The 20,861-nt window shown below is 35.6% G+C and overlaps 1 protein-coding gene across 3 annotated transcripts in view; it reads left to right on the top strand.

The window, feature by feature from the left end:
• epb41l4a (erythrocyte membrane protein band 4.1 like 4A) overlaps positions 1-20,861 on the top strand; it is a 130,407-nt gene that overhangs the window by 46,460 nt on the left and 63,086 nt on the right. For all 3 annotated transcript variants that reach the window (XM_088629366.1, XM_088629365.1, XM_088629364.1), the window contains exon 3: positions 3,631-3,735. In XM_088629366.1, the coding sequence (XP_088485492.1) occupies positions 3,631-3,735 (105 nt within the window). The remainder of the gene's footprint in view (positions 1-3,630; positions 3,736-20,861) is intronic.

Genomic DNA, 20,861 nt, shown 5'->3' with positions numbered 1-20,861 from the left:
TTCTGTATATGTTCAAGCTGATAGAAATGCTAAGTAGGCATTGGTAATGAGAGGTAAATAAGACAGTTGAATGATTTGAAAACTTTGTAAGTGCAAAAGATTGATCAGTGTAGTTAGAGAAACAGTCACGCAGACAAATGTTGACTCATAGTTAATATAACAATGACAAAAAGCTAGTGCTCAAAGACAGCTGGTGATGTGTTTGTTATTGTATTTGTTGATTGTATCTTGTGACATCATGAAAAGCATATGTGATATCAGTTGTCAGTCAAAAGGCATAAGATTACTATTTTCTTTTCCCAAGCAGTTTATATATGCTGATTCACTGTATTAGATTAAGATTTCCTGAGGCATTAAGGTTGATGTCCTACTCGTACATTTAAATTCAATGATCCTAACACACTCATAAAGTTGTTAAGTGTGGTAAGATAGGGGTAGATTTGTTACTTTTCTGTGCAACAGTATAACTCTATATATGACATTCATTGCTGGAGCAATGATTAGTTCTCCCATGGTTAATGTCACAGTCTTTACTTAAAATGCAGAGAAATTGTTTGTGCTGCTACAGAGTTCCTTACCTTTCTGTAATTTATGATTCTCTCTTCTCTAATGGGCAATGTGTTTTGCAGTGGTAAATATGTCAATATTTTAGTTTCTGTTCTGTAGGGGGACATGGGTCTATGATTCACACAATAATAGTCCACACAGTTCTATTGTATCAAAGATGTTGCAGCTAAAACAGCGGTGCACTGCTTTTGAAATCTTCCCTAGAGCGGTATGCTCTTTAGGACCGTATTCTTTTTTAGTTTTAAAGGAAATCCAATCACTCCCTGGAGACTAACCAAGTTTTGTACATTTGATATTTTGCCTTTTCATGTAACCCTTGCAGGGTGTTGAAAGAACAAGTCACATCACCTCTGGTTATTGCAGCAAATGGGAATGACTCAAAAGATTTAAGACCGATAACCAACAGATCTACTAATTTTGTTGTTTCATGCAATTATCATCATTACTTCACAAGCAACCTATGGTAGTAAATGAATACCTAGTATAATAGACATAAAAAACAGGTTGCAGCTCTTCCAGTTTTCAGCAACTCCCTTCTCACTTATTTTGGTATGTGTATTGAATATGACTGAAGTGATGCCCAATCTAAGTACCTCCCTTCACCCCATTTAGCCATCTTCTATTTTTTCTTAAAGTAAAAAGATCTTTTTAGAAAATAATGCATTTTGTTTATCAGATGATCTACCTGAGATCTTACCCTTTAAAAGCATATGATGATACTACAGTATATTTCAGGGTTAGGTTTCATCTTGGGTCACGACCTTAAGCATGTACTATGAAAGAACTGGGAGATTCACTGAGTGTCTGTGTTGTCAAGAATTACATCACTTGGGGAAATGTGTTTGACATCATTATTAGATTTAACCTCACTTAAAGGGCTAATGAGCTAATGGAAAACCAGCCTAGAGCATAGGAGCATACACACCTACAAAGGTTACACAGTGAAAGCAGGCCTAAACAAGAAGCAGATAAGATACCTCAACTAACAAATTAAGCATCAATTTTAAACCTATCAGATAAATATATTGCAGTTGTCCTTTGACCTTAAGCAGCTGTAAAAAAATGTGATGCTGATAAGATATTTAATGATCTGTGTAAAAGCCTGGTTAAAAATAATTAAACATAGACAATGTTTGAACTTTTTGTACTTCTACCTGAATTCATTTTTTGCACTGAGAACCAAACATGAAAGGTTAGGATATGATAAAATGATTGTACCAGGAAAGATAAGAGACTCAATGAAGAGTGAGTGCTGGCAGCTGTGAGACTCAGTGAAAGGACTTATATTGTGTGGGTTTTCATTCACATTTACTTGCAATTTGACTTTTCTTTGCTGTTTAAGTCTCTATTTGCTCATATATATTTACTTTAGATCCCTGTAGTTAAATATAGCATGCAGTCTGTCCTTCATGTCAAAAAGGGCTCATTCAAGAAGCACAGCTCATTATTACCCAGTCTAATAATATTATATCCTTGTCATTTTTAATCTTTACTTGCTCTCAAGCCCTTTCATTAACTAAACTTTTTTTTTGCCTTTGTGTGAGCATTACCATAAATTCTTGAAGAGAAAATCACAGTGTGTTTGTAAGTTGTCACAATACTTCTTGAAGCACAATACGTCTTGAAGTATGATATGCAGAGCAAAGAGGCTTACCCTGTTGCAAATTAGCTCAATGAATTCAATAAATCTTAGCAAACGTGTGAGGAAGTCTAAATTATTACTGTAGAAGTTTTGATTATGCAGGTTTTTGTATTTGGTCAGTCATACTAAGGTGCAACCCATGCAAACATTACTAGATTTTGAAGACAAAATCAGCACAAGTGCTCATTGGAATTAGACAAGAAAATCTCTTGTGTAATGTGATGCAACAAGCTGTGTTCTTTTGCAAAACACTGGGGTCATGGTTTGCAGCAGTCAGTTGTTATAATAGTGGATTGCAATAAACAGTTTATGGGTATCATAATCATAGACAGATTGGAATCTAGGCTGAATACCATTTACTACAAAGTGGCTGCCTTATATCCTGCATACATACAGTATGTACTTGAATCCCCTACATTAACACAATCTTTGTGAAGAGTCTTAAACTGTATCTCAGCTGACCATTTGCAGGTTTTGAAGTATTTAATCTAATATCCAATTACTCATTGTTCTTAGGCAGTGTTTTGGCTTCCTTCAACCTTGTAACACTCATTATACCATATAAAAAATGAGATAATCAATACAGCTGTTGATTTAATCTTGATATATATACTTGGATAAAATCCAGAATAGTGTGATGCAATTTTTAACGTATTAATGTATGCAGCTATATTTAAGGAAATTGTTTTTAACTGTTTTTATTTAATTTCAAATGCTCAAACCAAACAATTTACATAATAGATCTAACCTTTCTTATGGTCTAAATGCATGAAGTTGATGCATTTATCTTTGTAAAAGACAACAAGGGGCTTTTGAATTTTTAATTTGGTTTCAAAACCTAAACTCAGACTAAATGCCAGAGCCTTTATTTTCTGAGAATTGCTTTATCACAATGTTTGGGGCAGCAGTTCACATTTCTTAAGCAGAGCTCTACACAATAGTAACTCAGGCATAAATGTGGAACATACTGTTGTCAGCCATATATAACAGTGATAGAGTGCAGCCAATTTTAAGTGAAGGAAATTATTTTTTATGTAGTCTTCAATAAAGCAATTCTGTGCAAAGCAGCAGGCTCTTGTAGGCACAGAAAAGTAGCAATATTTTATTTTTTTATTTCTTCAGCTTTCCCTTTCAAGACCATAGTGCTGTTTCATGATAAACTAGAAAACAAATGCTAAAGTATTTATACAAAGATTTTGAATAAATTATCTCCTCCTAGTACAGTTTCTGTACTTACAGTGTTTACAGTTAAACAAAAAGTGAATATTACTGCCAGAAACAGGTTTTCTTCAGCAAGCCACCAGTCTAATAAAACAACACTTCTTTTCAAACTGAGCTGAGGACACTTTTGGTTGGTACCACACACAACACACAAAGCAGTGGTATGTTTCTAAAGAAAGCCTTTAAATTCTTTCCCACAGAAGTCAACCAAGGGGTCGGTTGTCCTGGACTACGTATTCAGTCATGTAAACCTGGCAGAGACAGATTACTTTGGACTCCGATACTGTGACAGAAGTCATCAAACGGTAAGTGAATTCAAAAGGGTGGGAGGTGGTCATAGTCCGAATGGATGTACAATTGCTGTCACATTCATATTTAAATGTATCCATTTTAAAGTTGTAAATTCCTCTGGGTTTACTTCATAGACTTGTATTTACATAACACTTAAGAGAGTTACTTTGGCTCCAGTTAAACAGCAAAATGAATCTGAGTGATTTCAGCAAGGTTGGTTAGGAGCTTACTGAGCAAGATTGTACAATGTTTAGATACGCTTATCAAGGTTAGACACTTCAGTGTTGAGAGAAGAGTTATTACCTTTGCCTGAAAGCAAATTTAAAGTTCAGACAGGGTGCAGAATTTTAGAAGCACATGACTCTGTTTCAGTTTAACTACAGAATATAATCCCCAGTATCCTTATTAACTACTGAATCATTCCATGATTGAAAAAGCTTTGTAGAGAAATACATTATTTGTATTTTGCCATTATAGTTATACTTTTCAAGTCTGCTTAAAGCAAAAAGGCTAAAATGAAATTACATTTTAAATAAAATTATGAAATAAGTATTCAATTTTTACACCTAGCACATCCTGACATATTATTTGAGAAAGTGATACTTGAAAGAGATAAAGAATAATTTCAGCGTGAATCACATTTTGTAACTTCAGTGAATGAAGAGGTCTGACTCTACTTGTCATTTATACAGTATAATCATTTTTACTTTCCATTAGATTCTTGTAAAGGTAGATACAATAATATAAGAAAGATTCCCCCAGCTTGTATCTTATTTGGTAAATCTGTCTAATTTGGTTATTTGCAATTTAAACAAGAATTTCACCAAGGCATTTCTTAAAGAAACCCATCAAGTCAGCTTCAATGATATGTCTTTGGAGTTTTAATCCAGATCCCCAAACCACTCTGTGTACAGAAGTCAGCATTAATGTTGTCCTGTTTCTAAACTTAATTCTCTCCCGAGACCTTGTAATAAATCTTTGTTGATCTTGAGATGTCCCCTTTGAATTCCTGATTAATTTAACTATCTTATTTTCTTATAGGGAGGGATCAGAGATAATGATTAATCAATTATTCATGTTGACTCCTTGGACTGTAAATTTGCTCTGCAAATTTCGGATCATAGACCTGTGTTATTTGATGTCTGTATCCCTCATTCTTGCATGAGATGTTTAAGCATGTTTTTTTTTAGAAATCTGAAATCTGTGAATCATTCTGTTTTCTCTAATGCTGGACTTAGCTCTCCCCTTTTACAAGATTGATCATCTTCAACAGGTGACTCTCTCAGTGTCCTTTAAGCCCTCCTCTTCTTGGTATATACAGTGCCTTGCGAAAGTATTCGGCCCCCTTGAACTTTTCAACCTTTTGCCACATTTCAGGCTTCAAACATAAAGATATAATTTTTTTATTTTATGTGAAGAATCACCAACAAGTGGGACACAATTGTGAAGTGGAACGAAATCTATTGGATTTTTGAAACTTTTTTAACTAATAAAAAAATGAAAAGTGGGGCGTGCAAAATTATTCGGCCCCTTTACTTTCAGTGCAGCAAACTCACTCCAGAAGTTCAGCGAGGATCTCTGAATGATCCAATGTTGTCCTAAATGACTGATGGTGATAAATAGAATCCACCTGTGTGTAATCAAGTCTCTGTATAAATGCACCTGCTCTGTGATAGTCTCAAGGTTCTGTTGAAAGCGCAGAGAGCATCATGAAGACCAAGGAACACACCAGGCAGGTCCGTAATACTGTTGTGGAGAAGTTTAAAGCCGGATTTGGATACAAAAAGATTTCCCAAGCTTCAAACATCCCAAGGAGCACTGTGCAAGCGATCATCTTGAAATGGAAGGAGTATCAGACCACTGCAAATCTACCAAGACCTGGCCGTCCCTCTAAACTTTCAGCTCAGACAAGGAGAAGACTGATCAGAGATGCAGCCAAGAGGCCCATGATCACTCTGGATGAACTGCAGAGAACTACAGCTGAGGTGGGAGAGTCTGTCCATAGGACAACAATCAGTCTTACACTGCACAAATCTGGCCTTTATGGAAGAGTGGCAAGAAGAAAGCCATTTCTCAAAGATATCCATAAAAAGTCTCGTCTAAAGTTTGCCACAAGCCACCTGGGAGACACCCCAAACATGTGGAAGAAGGTGCTCTGGTCAGATGAAACCAAAATCGAACTTTTTGGCCACAATGCAAAACGATATGTTTGGCGTAAAAGCAACACAGCTCATCACCCTCAACACACCATCCCCACTGTCAAACATGGTGGTGGCAGCATCATGGTTTGGGCCTGCTTTTCTTCAGCAGGGACAGGGAAGATGGTTAAAATTGAGGGGAAGATGGATGCAGCCAAATACAGGCCCATTCTGGATGAAAACCTGTTGGAGTCTGCAAAAGACCTGAAACTGGGACGGAGATTTATCTTCCAACAAGACAATGATCCCAAACATACAGCAAAATCTACAAAGGAATGGTTCACAAATAAACGTATCCAGGTGTTTGAATGGCCAAGTCAAAGTCCAGACCTGAATCCAATCGAGAATCTGTGGAAAGAGCTGAAAACTGCTGTTCACAAACGCTCTCCATCCAACCTCACTGAGCTCGAGCTGTTGTGCAAGGAAGAATGGGCAAGAATTTCAGTCTCTCGATGTGCAAAACTGATAGAGACATACCCCAAGCGACTTGCAGCTGTAATCGCAGCAAAAGGTGGCTCTACAAAGTATTAACGCAAGGGGGCCGAATAATTTTGCACGCCCCACTTTTCATTTTTTTATTAGTTAAAAAAGTTTCAAAAATCCAATAGATTTCGTTCCACTTCACAATTGTGTCCCACTTGTTGGTGATTCTTCACATAAAATAAAAAAATTATATCTTTATGTTTGAAGCCTGAAATGTGGCAAAAGGTTGAAAAGTTCAAGGGGGCCGAATACTTTCGCAAGGCACTGTACCTGAACTTTTCTCTTTGAAACTAAATGGATGGTAACTATACCGCTAAAATAATAATCTAAACTAGTGGTTCACACTCAGGCTTATAATGAACTCTTGCAAGTCTATAGAGCTGCTCTAGCTTCTGCCAGATCCTTACAATATATATCTTGGATACAATCAGCTCTGGACTAGGAAATCATGAAGTGCTCTTCTCTCAAGCTCATTAAACCCTCTGACAACTGTCTTAAGTTTTTGCAATTTTTTCAATCCATGAGAAACCTACAAAATCTACAATTATCCAAATCAGGCCTTAGCCTTGTAATGGATTCAGACAACTCTTTGAGCCCTAGCTTTTTCATTGACATTCCCGTTGTACCAGATGTTTCTGAATTTAGTTTAGTTAATTCAGCTAAAATTACAAAAAATATTAACAGCTGCAACACAACTTCTCGTTACCTAGATCCCATCACTACCTATTTACTGAAAGCTTGCCTTCCAGACATCTGCCTGTTACTTGTCAACAACAGTTCCTTTTCCATGAGTGTGGTGCCTACTGCTTTAAAGACTACATCAATCACTCCTATACTGAAGAAATCTTGGCTTGGATTGTGATATAATGATGAATTACAGACCTATCTCTTAATTACCATTCCTATCTAAGGTTTTAGAACATGTGGATGCACATCAATTACAGGCTTACATGAAAGCTAATGATCTTTTTGAACCCTTTCAGTCCGGTTTTGCTCTTATCATAGCGCTGAGACTGCTCTTGTCAGGATTGTGAATGATTTACTTAATGTGTCTGATATGGGGGCTATAAGTATCCTTATGCTTCTTGATCTAAGTGCTGCTTTTGTTACACTAAATCGTTCAGTTTTGCTCATTCGCTTGCAAACATTCATTATGTAAGTGGTAGTGTCTTTAACTGGTTTTCCTCTTATTTGACTGGCAGGCAACATTTTGTTTCCCTTGGTCCTCGTAAATCCCCCATGGCACCAGTCAATCACAGTGTACTGCAGGGTTCAATGTTGGGTCCATTACTTTTTATTATTGACATGCTTCTTCTTGGCCAGATTATATTCAAACATGGTCTTCAGTTTCATTGTTATGCACACTGATTGACATTACTTTCCCAGAAACTAAATAGTGACAAAACAGAAATTTTGCTGGTGAGCAGCAGGTGTCACCTGGAAAAGTTATAGAGCTTCACAGTAATGGTGGATGGCTTTCCTATTCATGGATTACTTGGAGTTGCACTCGATCCTCTCCTGTCTTTTGAGTCCCACCTATAAAATTTGCTTAAGACATTCTTTTTTCATCTTAGAAATTCTGTCCGCATTAAGCAATTTCATCAATGAAATCAATGCCAAGTGCCTGATGCATGCATTTTTAACATCAAGGCTTGATTTCTACAACTCTTTACTTAATTGGCTCCATAACACTCTCTGTAGTAACTTGCGGTATGTCCAAAAGTCCACAGCTTGACTTCTAAATTGCACCAGACATTGGCAGCATATAACTCCTACACTTAGGTCTCTATATTGGTTGCCTATAAAGTCATGTATTCAATAGAAAATCTTGTTACTGACTTTTGAGGCTTCAAGTAATCTGGCTCCATACTTCTCGGAAATCCTCCATGTTTACATTCTCTCCCATAGGCTCTGTCCAGTTAAAGCTCAACCTTTGCTCGCTGTACCTTGGGCTAAATCTCAGACTTTTTGTGATCATGCTTTTTCTATTGCTGCTCATTTGTTATGGAATGCCTTTTCTCCGACTGTTAGAGAGTCAAATTCTTTGTCTAGTCAAGAATTATTTGACTCATTTATAGTCAGCTAGGTTTATAGTCTCTTTTATCTAAACTCAAAACTCACCATTTTACTAGTGTCTTTGTGTATTTGCCCTACATTCTATCCTTTAGGTTTTTGGGTTTTTTTTAACTTCTGTTTTTTTTTTCATTTAATAATTTTTTACAGTGTCCAGGGATTTGGAAAGATGCTTTATGAATAAAAGTTATTATTATTATTATTGAATACAAAAAAATACTGTAAGGCTGTATGCGAATATGAGTTTGGGAAGCTATTCAGTGATGCTCTTATGTTTGAAACCTTCACACTTTTTTAAAAATCTGCTTAAAAAACATAGTTTTAGAACCCATACAAGATAAATCTCACATTCAAAAGCAAAAGTTTTAATCTTTCATACAGAATTGTGTGTGAGGCTATAAAACAATAAGGATATGACGTTAGTGAGAAAAGTACATGAATATAGATGGAAAAATGACATAATGAAAAGAACTAAAGATATTTGTTCTTCTATGTATATGATAAGATTTTATGAGAGTGGCATATACAAGTTTCCCTACAGTAACTGCCATTCCCACATGTTGTCTAGCGAATCCAGATTGGACAACGATGAGGAATTATTTATTTGAGTTTGTGTATGGACTCTGCTGGGCTTTGCTGTACTTTTGTAAACGAGCTTTGTTCCTTTAACACCTATGTATTCAGTAAGAATTACAAAACTATCCTGGATGCTTTATTTTAAAGGCTTTTATTTGTACAACCCAGAACTTTAAAAAGGAAACTACCTCTTCAGACTATTGAGGTATTTTATGGAATGTTTTTGGGTCTGAATTTAAATCAGACCACTTTGAATTTGTTCCATAAATCCCATGTGGAAAGTATATGGAATTCCAAAATAGGAGGCTGTTAACTGTTACTCTTAGGGTTATTGGGATTATGGAACACTGTTGAAGCTATAACCCTTGTTTTTACAAGAAATAGGTGGATGAGATCTTTAGATAAATTAACTACCAAATGGGCTTCATGAGTCAAATATCCTCCTCTAAATTGCAAGTTCTTATGTTATTGTGTTCTAAATTTGGTTTCCTAATTTTGCATTCACAAAAACTAAACAATCTGTGGTATACATTGTACACTTAAAAATATCTGTTGCTAACTGCTTAGCTTATGTAACTAATTGGATTCAATAAGTATAACTTATTTAGCTCTTTTAAATTTTAAGTTATCGAAATTAATTAAAACATTTAAAAAAATGGTTTTATAGTGTGTAATATGATGTAATATTGAATGATAATACAATGTTAATATTTTAAGTGTTTTAAGAGAGATGAAAAGATGAATAGTCTTTTAGCACAGTAATTATGGATTAATTACAGTTGGATTTAAAGCACAGGCAGTGTGTCAAAAACTATAAAGTTACAAAAAATGTATGTTGTGAATTTATGCTTTTCTAATGCAATTTTATAGCTATTAACTATGGATGTGGTGTCTTAAGGGCACAGTTCCTTCTGAGGTTGTCAGGGGAAAAATACTTTTGGTTTTCATTTTTACTGTCTTTCTACTGTCTTGATTAAACAGTTAGTCAGCTAAGAATAAACATGCCCCTGAATGTTATTAATAGCAAATGCCATTTGAAACAGCAACCGGAATGAAGTCTAAACTAAATTAGCATGTTTGTGCACCAGCCATTGTCATGCAAGTTTATAGGAATTAACTGAAAAATTGTATTGGCTGCATAATTACTCTGCAAATATGATGTTCTCAATGGCTAAGTGAAAGGAGGTAAAAGATTACTTTTTACTCTATACAAATATTTTATGTGGCTGTAAAATACAAAAACACTGTTTTTATTTATATTGCAGGGAAACTACACTGAAATCACAGAATAAAATCTTGGCTCTTCTTTGAGCTAATTAGTCTTCTTCTAAACTGCTTACTGGCTGTGCACTTCACTCAAAATTATTTTAAGAAAACATTTCTTCCAAAACCAACTCAGCCATTCTCAGAGACTCTTCAGGAACCATTCATTTCTGAATCTCATGGTCTACAAATGCATCTACAAAACTCACATGCAGGTGCCACAGTTACTCAGTTGGTATGTGATTTCTTTCTCCCTCTGGTGAATTTACACACAGAGGATCTGACCTCTTTTTCTAGAAGACAGATCAGGTAGATCTCATAACAGGTCAGGTGACTCGAGGCAGTAGCTCATTCTTCATTGAATTCTCGAAATGATGAGAAAGATAAGAATCTCTATCTCTATATGAATCTACTGCCCTCTTACTCCATCTAATAACGAGCCCCCAAAGTCACATTAAACCCTAAGCCCTTCTCCAGGACTGTACGTGACACAGAACAGGAGGGACTGTAAGGTGCACAAGCATTTGATGTTGCACTATTATAAAAAGGATGTTTGTATACCCTCACTGACTGAATGCCTTCTGCTGTTGCTGCTTTTGTTCTGTTTCTTTTCCAGTGGCCAGAAGTACACGCCAGAAGAGAATTCTTTTAAGAATTTTTCATTCTCTGCTCACAGTTTGATGAAATTGAATGTCAACTCATATGTCCCTGCACTAGAGTTGTGAACTTAGGAGGAACATAATGTGTTCATTCATGCTGTGCAGACTCAACTCAAAATGGGCAAAGTAAAATTTTCAAGTGTCACCCAAAGAATCCTGTTTTCGAATTCCGGTCAATACTCAGCCCAGGAGAAACAATCTTTTTCCAATCATAGAATTTAATTTGTTTACTGTTTCAACTTTTGATATATATTTTTTACTGTATGTTACAATTTGATGAATATTAAATTAATAATAAAAAAGAAAGTAGGGCTGTTTTATAAAACAAAATTACTCAGCCGGATATATAAAAACATAGTTTATTATTATCATTTGTTGTGAATGTGATGTGCTTTTATTCAGCTTTACATCAACATTAAATACTTTATATTTTGTTTTAATGCTAATTTCAGAAAAAGAAGTAATTAGGAAACTTTTTACCTTTTCTTTACTTTTACGGTAGATTTATGGCCAGCAGCCATATTACCCTGCAACTCACAACTGGCAACCCACTGAAGCTAAGCAGGTGTAACGTTGCCATAGCCAAAATGTAATGGTAGTGTGCTCTCTGAAGGCACCAGTTCTGTAGGGTTTGGGCATTTACTGGGACAATTATTAATTGTAGCAGTAAATCACAAAATTGATTCTTTTGATGGCTTTAGAATCCAACCATGCGATATAGTTCAAACAACGCACACACACAGGTACTAATACACGAGGATACATTTATTAATACATAGAATATGCATATAAACCTAACCGATCTTATCGTGAGGGTTATCAGAATACAAAAGATATATATTCATTCAGTTACAAAGAGTTACATATATCAAGAGGACATACGTTCAGTATATCATTCATTAAGACCGTTTCGTAAATGAACTTGGTTATAACTTCTACATTAGATACTCAAAACAAGTACATAACTCTTAGGAATTAAATTGATATCAACTGGTTTGGATAACAATTGAATTCTCGAGCTGTAATGCATTGAAGTTGAATACTCATCCAATCTTTGGGGATTCAGATCTCCTGCGGGCATAAAGAAACAGTTGCAGGCTGTTGCTGTCCAATCCGCGCTCTCTGGCTAGGTGCCAGGCTGTGCTGTGCGGCTTGTGACGGTGCGCTGCAGATGCTCACTGACCGGCTAGTTAGTGTTGGCTTTAACTAGCAAAGTTTGTGCACAGGAGAAAAGATGACTGTGGGTCCCAGCAAGTCAGGAAGAGGACCGGTTCGTTCCTGATGAAGAGCTAGTTCTGAATAGTGATTCAGCTGTCCACAGTTCTGACCTGTTCACGAGGCCTGCTGCTGGTGCTAACCTCGGGTGGATCCTCTGGTTACTCTCTGGCAACCTCCGCTCTAGACTCTTAGAACAAAGGAAAGTTCTGGCACTCGGACACACTGGCCGTTCCGTGGTTGTCCGGGCTGAGTCTCAGGATGGTCAGGAGACGCGCTGCGAGAATGTCCTGCCCTTGGGAGCCTTCTGCTCCTGGGCCGTCCTGGCCTGGAATTCTCCTTTGAATTCCCTTTAGAAAAGTCCACAGAATTCTCCACTGAATCTTACTGAATCTTCTGAATCTCTCAGGCTCTCTGTGTTGCCTGTTTTTACCTGGAGGAACTTCAGCTCGTTGATTGGCTGAAAGTTCCATGGGCATCAGAGTCCCACATGTGTTACTCAGCCCTACCAGTCCCTGATTGGTTGATCAAGGTGAGATATGAGTCACTTACTCCTGACACTTAGGAATGCAGTCCAGATGTCCATCTGGCACTCCCTAGACAGATAGGCGCCAATGGATGACCATTGATCATGATAGCCAGGCTTAGCTAAGTGCATCCCCCTTTGGGAGCTGTCCTAGGAAACCTTATCAAAAGAAACCTTAAATCAGCCTGCATGAATAGTTTCTCTGTGGCTGCACCACAGAGATGAACAGAGAAATGGGGCCTCATTTGGGAAAGCTCAGAAACACTTAATTCTGCCTTATTAATAAGCCTCGCCGCTACACAGGTGTGAGCCATGTCAACACATGGATGGGAGACCTCTTGGGAAAAACTAAGGTTGTTGCTGGTGGGGCTGAAGTTATTGTCTCCCTTTCTCAATCTAACATCTGATACCTCCCCAGTACCACTATGGGCTTAAGAGAAAGTTAATGTAAAGTGAATATTTAACATACTGTATGATGAATAAAGTTAACAGAAATGTCAATATAGTATTCAATTAATTTGATTTTATTGTTAGAGAATTATGTTATTTAAGATTTTTTTTTAAATATTCATATTTAAAAGGCCAGATAAAAAAATTTGGAGTGGTCATTTGAATGAATTTGATGCATTCTGTAACTTGGCTTATAGTAAGGGGCATTAGAAACCAGGAGACATAGATGTTGTCAGGTAATGGTCCTGTGGGGTTCACAGGAATTGGAGTTCCTAAACTAAAGGTGCATCGGTGACTATCGGGAAAGTATATTGAAGACGGAGAGTGAAAGTAAGAGAACACACCCAGTTTCCCTCTAACCTACTGCAAGGAGACAATGCACCACCAAGGCACTAAACACTTCCTTTAGTGTTGCATCAGAAATGTTATGCTGAAATAGGTGCTATGCACCACAAAAAAATAGATTTCAAATTTTATGAATTAAAAATAAACACAGTGTCATTAAAATTGATATATAAAACTAAATGTAGTATACACACAAAAAACTCAATTGCAATTGTTGTTTAAGGGCCTCTTTAAATTCCCTTTCTCTTTATGACCATCCTGGAGACAGCTGGTCTGGAGATTCATTCATATTATTACTTTTTTATTAATCTTTGTTTAATATTTGACATACTGTGATACACTGTATAAAGCTATCAGCATATTATTGCATAATATTATATTGTGGGAAACTATCTTGAAATTATGACCAAGGGACAATTTGTTAAAAAGCTAACTTGGGTTTTGGAATTAAATTCAGACCCTATAGCGTGGTAGCGCAGAATTCTACCACTGAGACACTGGTGCATCACTCTGACTGGTGTTTGGTTTTCCATTACAACACATATACCGAAGTTAAAGTAATATGTCAACACCTTCCTGAAGTAACCACAGAAAGTGACTGAGTTAAAGATGCCAAAGCAGAAAATGATTATGAAGACGGTGAAATACTGTTGTGTACCTGAAATGAAATAATAGGTTAATGTCAAAACTTTGTACCTAAATCTAAAGGTAGCCTAATAAAATCGTTGTTTTTTATATTATATAAAATAATAAAATATTATGAGTTAAATTTTACTTAACTGTTGTTCAATGCAACTTCACTCCGCTTTAATTGGTTAGAACATGACATGTCACAATTCCACAAGGAATTTGGGGTAATTCCTTTCCCTTGAAGTCTCGTCTGATGTCGGATGGACTAACATGAAGGCACATAAAGGGCTCATGGGGGGCCCTTGTGAGCTCCCCTGTGAAACATAGAAAAGAGACTCCTCAAACCCATGCAGACCCTTGCGGGTTTGCCAGGAGGCTATGAGACCACAAATTTGGATATTGTGACATGGCCTAAGAAACACATCTAAGACTTTTTGTTAAGATTCATATGATCAAATATTTTTTTCATAATTAAAAAAACAGCAGATAATCATTTCATTACTAATAATCAGGTTGCTAGAGCTATCATTTAGTCACTTCGTATGATTTAAGCAGTGATATAGAAACATTAGAATATATTTGATGCTTCATTTATTTGCTAATTTCTTAATTTTCTAAAAGGTAGTCTTGTTCCATATAAAGAGTCATAAATTACTGATATGACAGAAAATTATATATTTTTCAACACATTTAGGACTGCACATTAAATGCAGTCCTGCTGAACCAGGCCTTTAGTTGTTCCAGACATTATTCACATTGTTATTACCATAAATTGTCTACATTATTCTTCTCTATATAGATAATGAACTATAGAAGACATGAAATTGCCAAAATGTCACACAAGAGTCTTCAGCTGCTTCTGCTGAATATTATTTTCATTGACATATTCTGTTGGGTAAGGTGTGATGCATGTGTGCAGTTGACAGTGAAGGCTGACTGGCTGTGCCCATATTCATTGAACTATAAATACCACAGCAGTTAGAGAACCTCCTCCTATTCTCTCATCTCATAACAAGCAGTAATCAGTATTCTGCGCTGGCTGAGGAAATTGAAGGTCAGGTATCTGAGTATACTTCTTACACCTGTCCTTGTCTGGCTTGTCCATTACTTTATTTTGCATTTTAGTCTTCTGAAATTTTCAAATGTTTACACAGAGCATGCCTTCTATTAAATCACCCTCATTGAACCTTTGATATTTAAGAGAAAGGGAGCTTTTTATCTCATGTAACCTTAAGTGAAAGATCATTCCATCGCAGGAAGCTGCCCTCACATAGGGATTTATGATACAATGAATTCTGCTGCTCTGAGCTTGTAAACTTAATGGAACAGAACCTTGTGAAGTGGTAGGAATTTCATACCTAGAAAAATACATCATATCTTCCTGATGGAAAAACTACAGATCAGCATGTAGTCCTAGTTTTCATATATATATTTTAAATTTGACAAAGAGATCTAATTGTAGGGTGGTTTTGCATAGGTGCCTGAGGAAAATGTATAAACCTAAGCTGGAAGAATTGCAAGTGAAATAAACATCAAAGTAGTCATTGTCCACTGTATGTAGACATCATTACCTTTGGTCATACATGTTTGAATCATACTATTAAGGTGGGATTTATCTTTGTGTTTTAAAATATAGTAAAAATATATCATACAAAATTAACATTGGAGCACTGAAATACATGAAAGATGAGAAGTGATCAGAAACTTTTTAAAAGTGCTCTTTTATTATTGTTCTGCTCCTTGTTATCAATACAAGCACTTACACTGAAGATCCATTTTTAATAGGCAATATTGCATAAAGGCAGTCATTTGTAAATCTTATAAAGATATTCAAAAATTATTATCTACTTTAAGGCATCCCCATAGTTAATTTGTTCTTTAAATTAACCTCCATAATGTGTGATGTTCTATAAATATTGTTCTATAAATCATATATGAGATGTACATTATTCTCAAACATGTTTAAATACTGTTATCAGAGCACTTCCTTCCCAGCAAAACTCTCTCAGTTGAAAGCATGTTTTAACAACAAAATTTCTGATCTCTCTAAGCTTTTGGTCAATTTAATTTATGCAACATAAATTGAAGGACTTAGTAATGTGGTATATAACCATATCAGTAGTTGCTTGAATTTAAACCTTATTTAAGAAATATTTTTCTAGTGAGTGTATATTATGAAGATTTTTTTTCAAAGCATTAGGTTTTTATGATTTTTTTTTCTCAGCATAGAGTAAACAGGCAAATTAGTTGCTTTCAAGCAGCTAAAATAATTAAAAACAGGTGTAAGACATTATGCTTGACAGGTCCACGTAGACAAAATCTAGGGAAGCAAGTTAAGGTTGTGATGGTATCAGCGTGTTGTAACGGAGCAAGTGTGTCTTTTAGCCATCTGTGATGTGTTCTGTGCAACTTACAGACTAGTCAAAGAAGATCTGCTGTGGCTGTATGTCATTACCTTTCTCTGTGTAAAACATTCAGCACATAGAATATTAATGTCTAATCAGCTAGTTGTATAGTAGACTACTCAAGAGTTATGTTTAGGGCAGGGAAAAGAATAGTAATGTTTCCTATACTATAGGTTAAAAGGGAAGCAAAATTGTTTAAAGATTAGGTTTACAGGGGATATTCCCTGTAAGTGGAACCAAATTAAACTGTATGTGTTGAACCTGTATGGTTGCTATGGAAGGAAAGCTGTGAATGTTGCATAACACTGATCATAAGGGTTTCCACTTGTTAATATTCCCAAGTAAGTAAATCAATAAATAATGCTTAAATCACTGAATTGATGGTTTTATACAATGCTTATCAAATTCTTATTTTCTTTGTCAAGACAGTGTGTCTTGAGTTTGCACACATTCAGTTTTGGAATGCTTTTAATTTTATTTTAAACTGACAGCTTGCACAAAAACAGATGACACTGTTAAAACAGATAAGAAGTGGAAGGACCAAGACAACAACATGCACCATGCAACTATGCAGACAACAGACAATGTCACAGAGATGTTCATGTTATGCAACTTGAAAAGTCGCCTCGGTTAAGTTACTGTGTTGCTTCCAGGACTCTCACTTGGTGCAAATACTTAATAAATATTTCTTAATTTTTTACTTTATCTGTCCAGTTACAGAATTGATACAGAAACTGAAATTCAATATTATACATCAGAGTGTTTAAAAATTCTACTCCAGTGAATTCTACTTTAGGGTTTTGCATGTAAAACCCTGCAGTACATAAATAAACTCACAAAACAATGCTACTCAGCAAAGGCTCCAATTGCATGAATTAAGTCGTGAATTTTTGAGTTGTTGAGAATTACTAAAATAGATAAAATGACAATCATATATTTAACTACCATGTCTTACATAAGAACCGAGATGAGACGTAATTGTATCAATATTCACGGTGGTCCCTTAAGTTAGTACATACATTAGACAACCTAAAGCTTGTCCTGCATCTATAACACGTTAGTGATGCATAAGATTTCAACATACTGGATATGACATACGAGTGAAGAAATGAATAAAATAATGCTAAGGGTGTCAATATATTTTACTGACATATACCCTGTAACATAGAGAATAGAACGGAGATCAGAATCAGAGCTCTGGTAAGCTGATAGCTTGAGCCCTACTTCAGGGTGCGAGCAAACCTGGGAAGCAACCCCATCATCTCAGTGCTCTGCATGGACACCTTGCAAAAAGAACAGTAATATGCAGCACTGTAATTTCATTATCCTACAGTATGAATGCCGTAGCACAAAGACTGTTTTGCTTCTCAACTCTAAAGTTAAATGACAAAGTGTAATAATAGTTACACAATTTATTCTATCTTTTCAATCATATATTACTTCTGGCATGTGGATTATCTTTCCTTATATATCATAATCACTTCCATGAATTTTCTCTCTAGCTATTGTGTGGTCTTATTCATAAGGTGCCAGCTTATCTCCCTAGCAGAATTTGGGATGCTGCTGGCCGTGTGACTGCAGGTGTTCCACGATCTCAAGTTATTAAATGTGGCATCTCAGAATTGCCAATGATTTTCATATCTGAATGTTGAAGTACTCCCTAGGTAGGTGAGTGTTGTTTTAAGATAATAGGTGTTATCATAACATTTTTCCTTCCTCTTTTCAGTCATGGTAATAAAACGATAATTTCTATCATTGTACTTGCAACATGTACAGTATGTAGATTAGTTGAACTGAAAATGAACAATCGTACTGATTGTTACAAACCAAAAATGTATAAGTACTATCTTATGTAAAAATCCTGAGTGCATCTAGTATGTAAGGCTGTAAAACACAATTTTTACATTATTTTTGATTATGTGATACAGAAAGCTAGATGGAACCTTCTGAGTGTCCATATAACAAAGGAAGAAAGCTGTTTTGTTCTCCAGCTGTCCATTTAACACCCACATTTTTTTCAATTTAATTTAGTTGTATGTTTAAATAAAGCAACTGTATCCTGATTAATTGAATATTACAAATGTATCAATTAATTTGGAAAGCACTGCACATTCCAAAAGTAGACAGCTGCTAATATACACAACAGCATGTTTTATCATTAAAGAAACTATCAGCTTTGTTAAAATTGTTTATTTTTATTATACCAAGAATATGTAACAAACTACATTCCCATAGTCATACCTATATTTTTGTTTTCATATTTCTTTTTTCAAAACGAAAAGAAAAATATGTTAAATGGTAATTGCTTGGATATATTCTAGATGATGTCTAGATGTATTGGCAACAGTGGATCTTTCTCTGTACAAGCAAAAGACAGTATGGTATCGAAAGGCATCTTAAATCCCTTTAAAATACAAGTAATTATCTCCTAAAGGAATAAAAAGGGGAACAGGTCATTTGCAAAGAAATAGTTTGATGTTTCTGCACAAAGAAATAGAAATGAAGACAACATTGAAAAAAAACGTTTACAGTGAAATGTACTATGGTAGTGGCAAATCTTTATAAAAATGTAAAGAGTAAAGAATTGTCCTTTATTCAAATGTACCAGAAAAAATGTTTCTGAAGGACACTTATGTCAAAAAAGGTGTTTTCCTGGAGTAGTTGTGTTTTTTATGTCCTTGATAGACTAATAAAAGAAGTCTTTTGTCCTCCTTCCAGTCATTTGTAGATGACAACAACTACATGTTGTGAATGACATTCTGGCATGTAATTTCTAATTTGCAGTGTATAATTAATGTCAAGGATAGTACATTTATCAAGTGATTTTAACTACAATTAATTATTTTGTTTAAATTCTGTAATCTGGGACAAGTTTGATAACATGATAATATAAATCAAGTGTAATGATAAGTGCTAGCTGTAATGCCATTACATAACAATATAAAAAGTATACTTCATGAGACGTTTTATAAAAGTGGTGAAAATGCTTTTATATGAAATAGCAATCATGTTAAGCATACCCTCTCATTAAAAGGAAATTGAATTTTAAAGTTTGTTGAGAATTGCATTCTTTCAGTTGAATATTGTCTCCCATCTCACAGTTCGAAATAAAAAAATAGAAAAAAGTCAGTGATGAGTACTTTCTAGATCTCTAATTGTATTTTTCTGGCAAATCTTCTGGAACTGGCAGTGCTGACTCGATTGCATCTATTAGACTTGCATCTAATGAGTATGTAACAGGTGGAACAATGACAACAGCACAAGCCTTTAAAAATGCCACCATAGTAGCACTCTTTTATCTTTAACAGAAAAAATATGAAGAGAAAAAACTCATGTTTCACAACTTTCTCCTCAAAAGCTGCTTTCACCATAGCTCATCTGCGTAGTTAGTTTCCTCTTTACTTGCACTATCAGTGTCCTGGCTGCTTTCCTGACTCTCTAGCAGAGCCCTGGTGAGTGGCTTGTCATCAACTCAGCTTCCACACCTCATGTACTGAAGAGAACAGCAATGCTTACGGTATATAGGGAGAATCATAGCTGTCACCTGTTAGGGCAGTAACTAGTGGCAGCTGTGGGTATCCCAGGCAAATAATAGCTGATGTCCTGTCACAAAGCTCTATGGACCTTTCCATTTGGTATTTATGACAAAAACAATCCTGAAACAACCTTTTTTTAAGGTAAATGATTTACTAATGGATTCTGATTCTGTGTAACTTAATATTCTCCTCTTTTGGGACTTAACATAAGAAAGGTTTCAAATGTGAAGTGGAAATCTGGCTCATCTAGCCCATTTGGTAGTTAACAAATAATTAATTTATAATTATTTAATTATAAATTCATTTATCCAAGGATCTCATCCAGCCATTTCTTAAAAGAAGCCAGGGTATCGGCTTCAATAACTTGCCTGAGTAGCTTGTTCCATACTCGCACAATCCTTTCGGTAAAGAAGTGCCTCTTCTTCTCAGTTTTAAATGTGTATTCATGTAGTTTCGACTTGTGGCCTTTGGTTCGTGCTTCACAGTTGATAAGAAATGTGCTGGGTAGAATTTGTTACTGATTTTGAATATTTGTGTCAGGTCCCCTTGTTGTGTACTCTATTCAGAACTTAAAAGTTCCTGTAGCCTATCAGTGAGGACTTTTACCTAGAATGTATTGAGTTGCAGTTCTGTGGATAGATTCAAGAGCAGAAATATCTTTACTAAAATGTAGTGGCCAAAATTAAGCACAGTGTTCTAAATGAAGCCCTCCTAATGTGTTATACAATTTTAACATACTTTAACATCCTTTGATTCGAATTCTACCCTTTTAACTAACACA

Source organism: Lepisosteus platostomus, chromosome 4 (assembly GCF_059453375.1).
Source record: "Lepisosteus platostomus isolate fLepPlt1 chromosome 4, fLepPlt1.hap1, whole genome shotgun sequence".
Lineage (NCBI taxonomy): Eukaryota > Metazoa > Chordata > Actinopteri > Semionotiformes > Lepisosteidae > Lepisosteus > Lepisosteus platostomus.
Note: the sequence above shows the minus strand (reverse complement) of the source record. Positions and strands in the feature narration are given on the sequence as shown.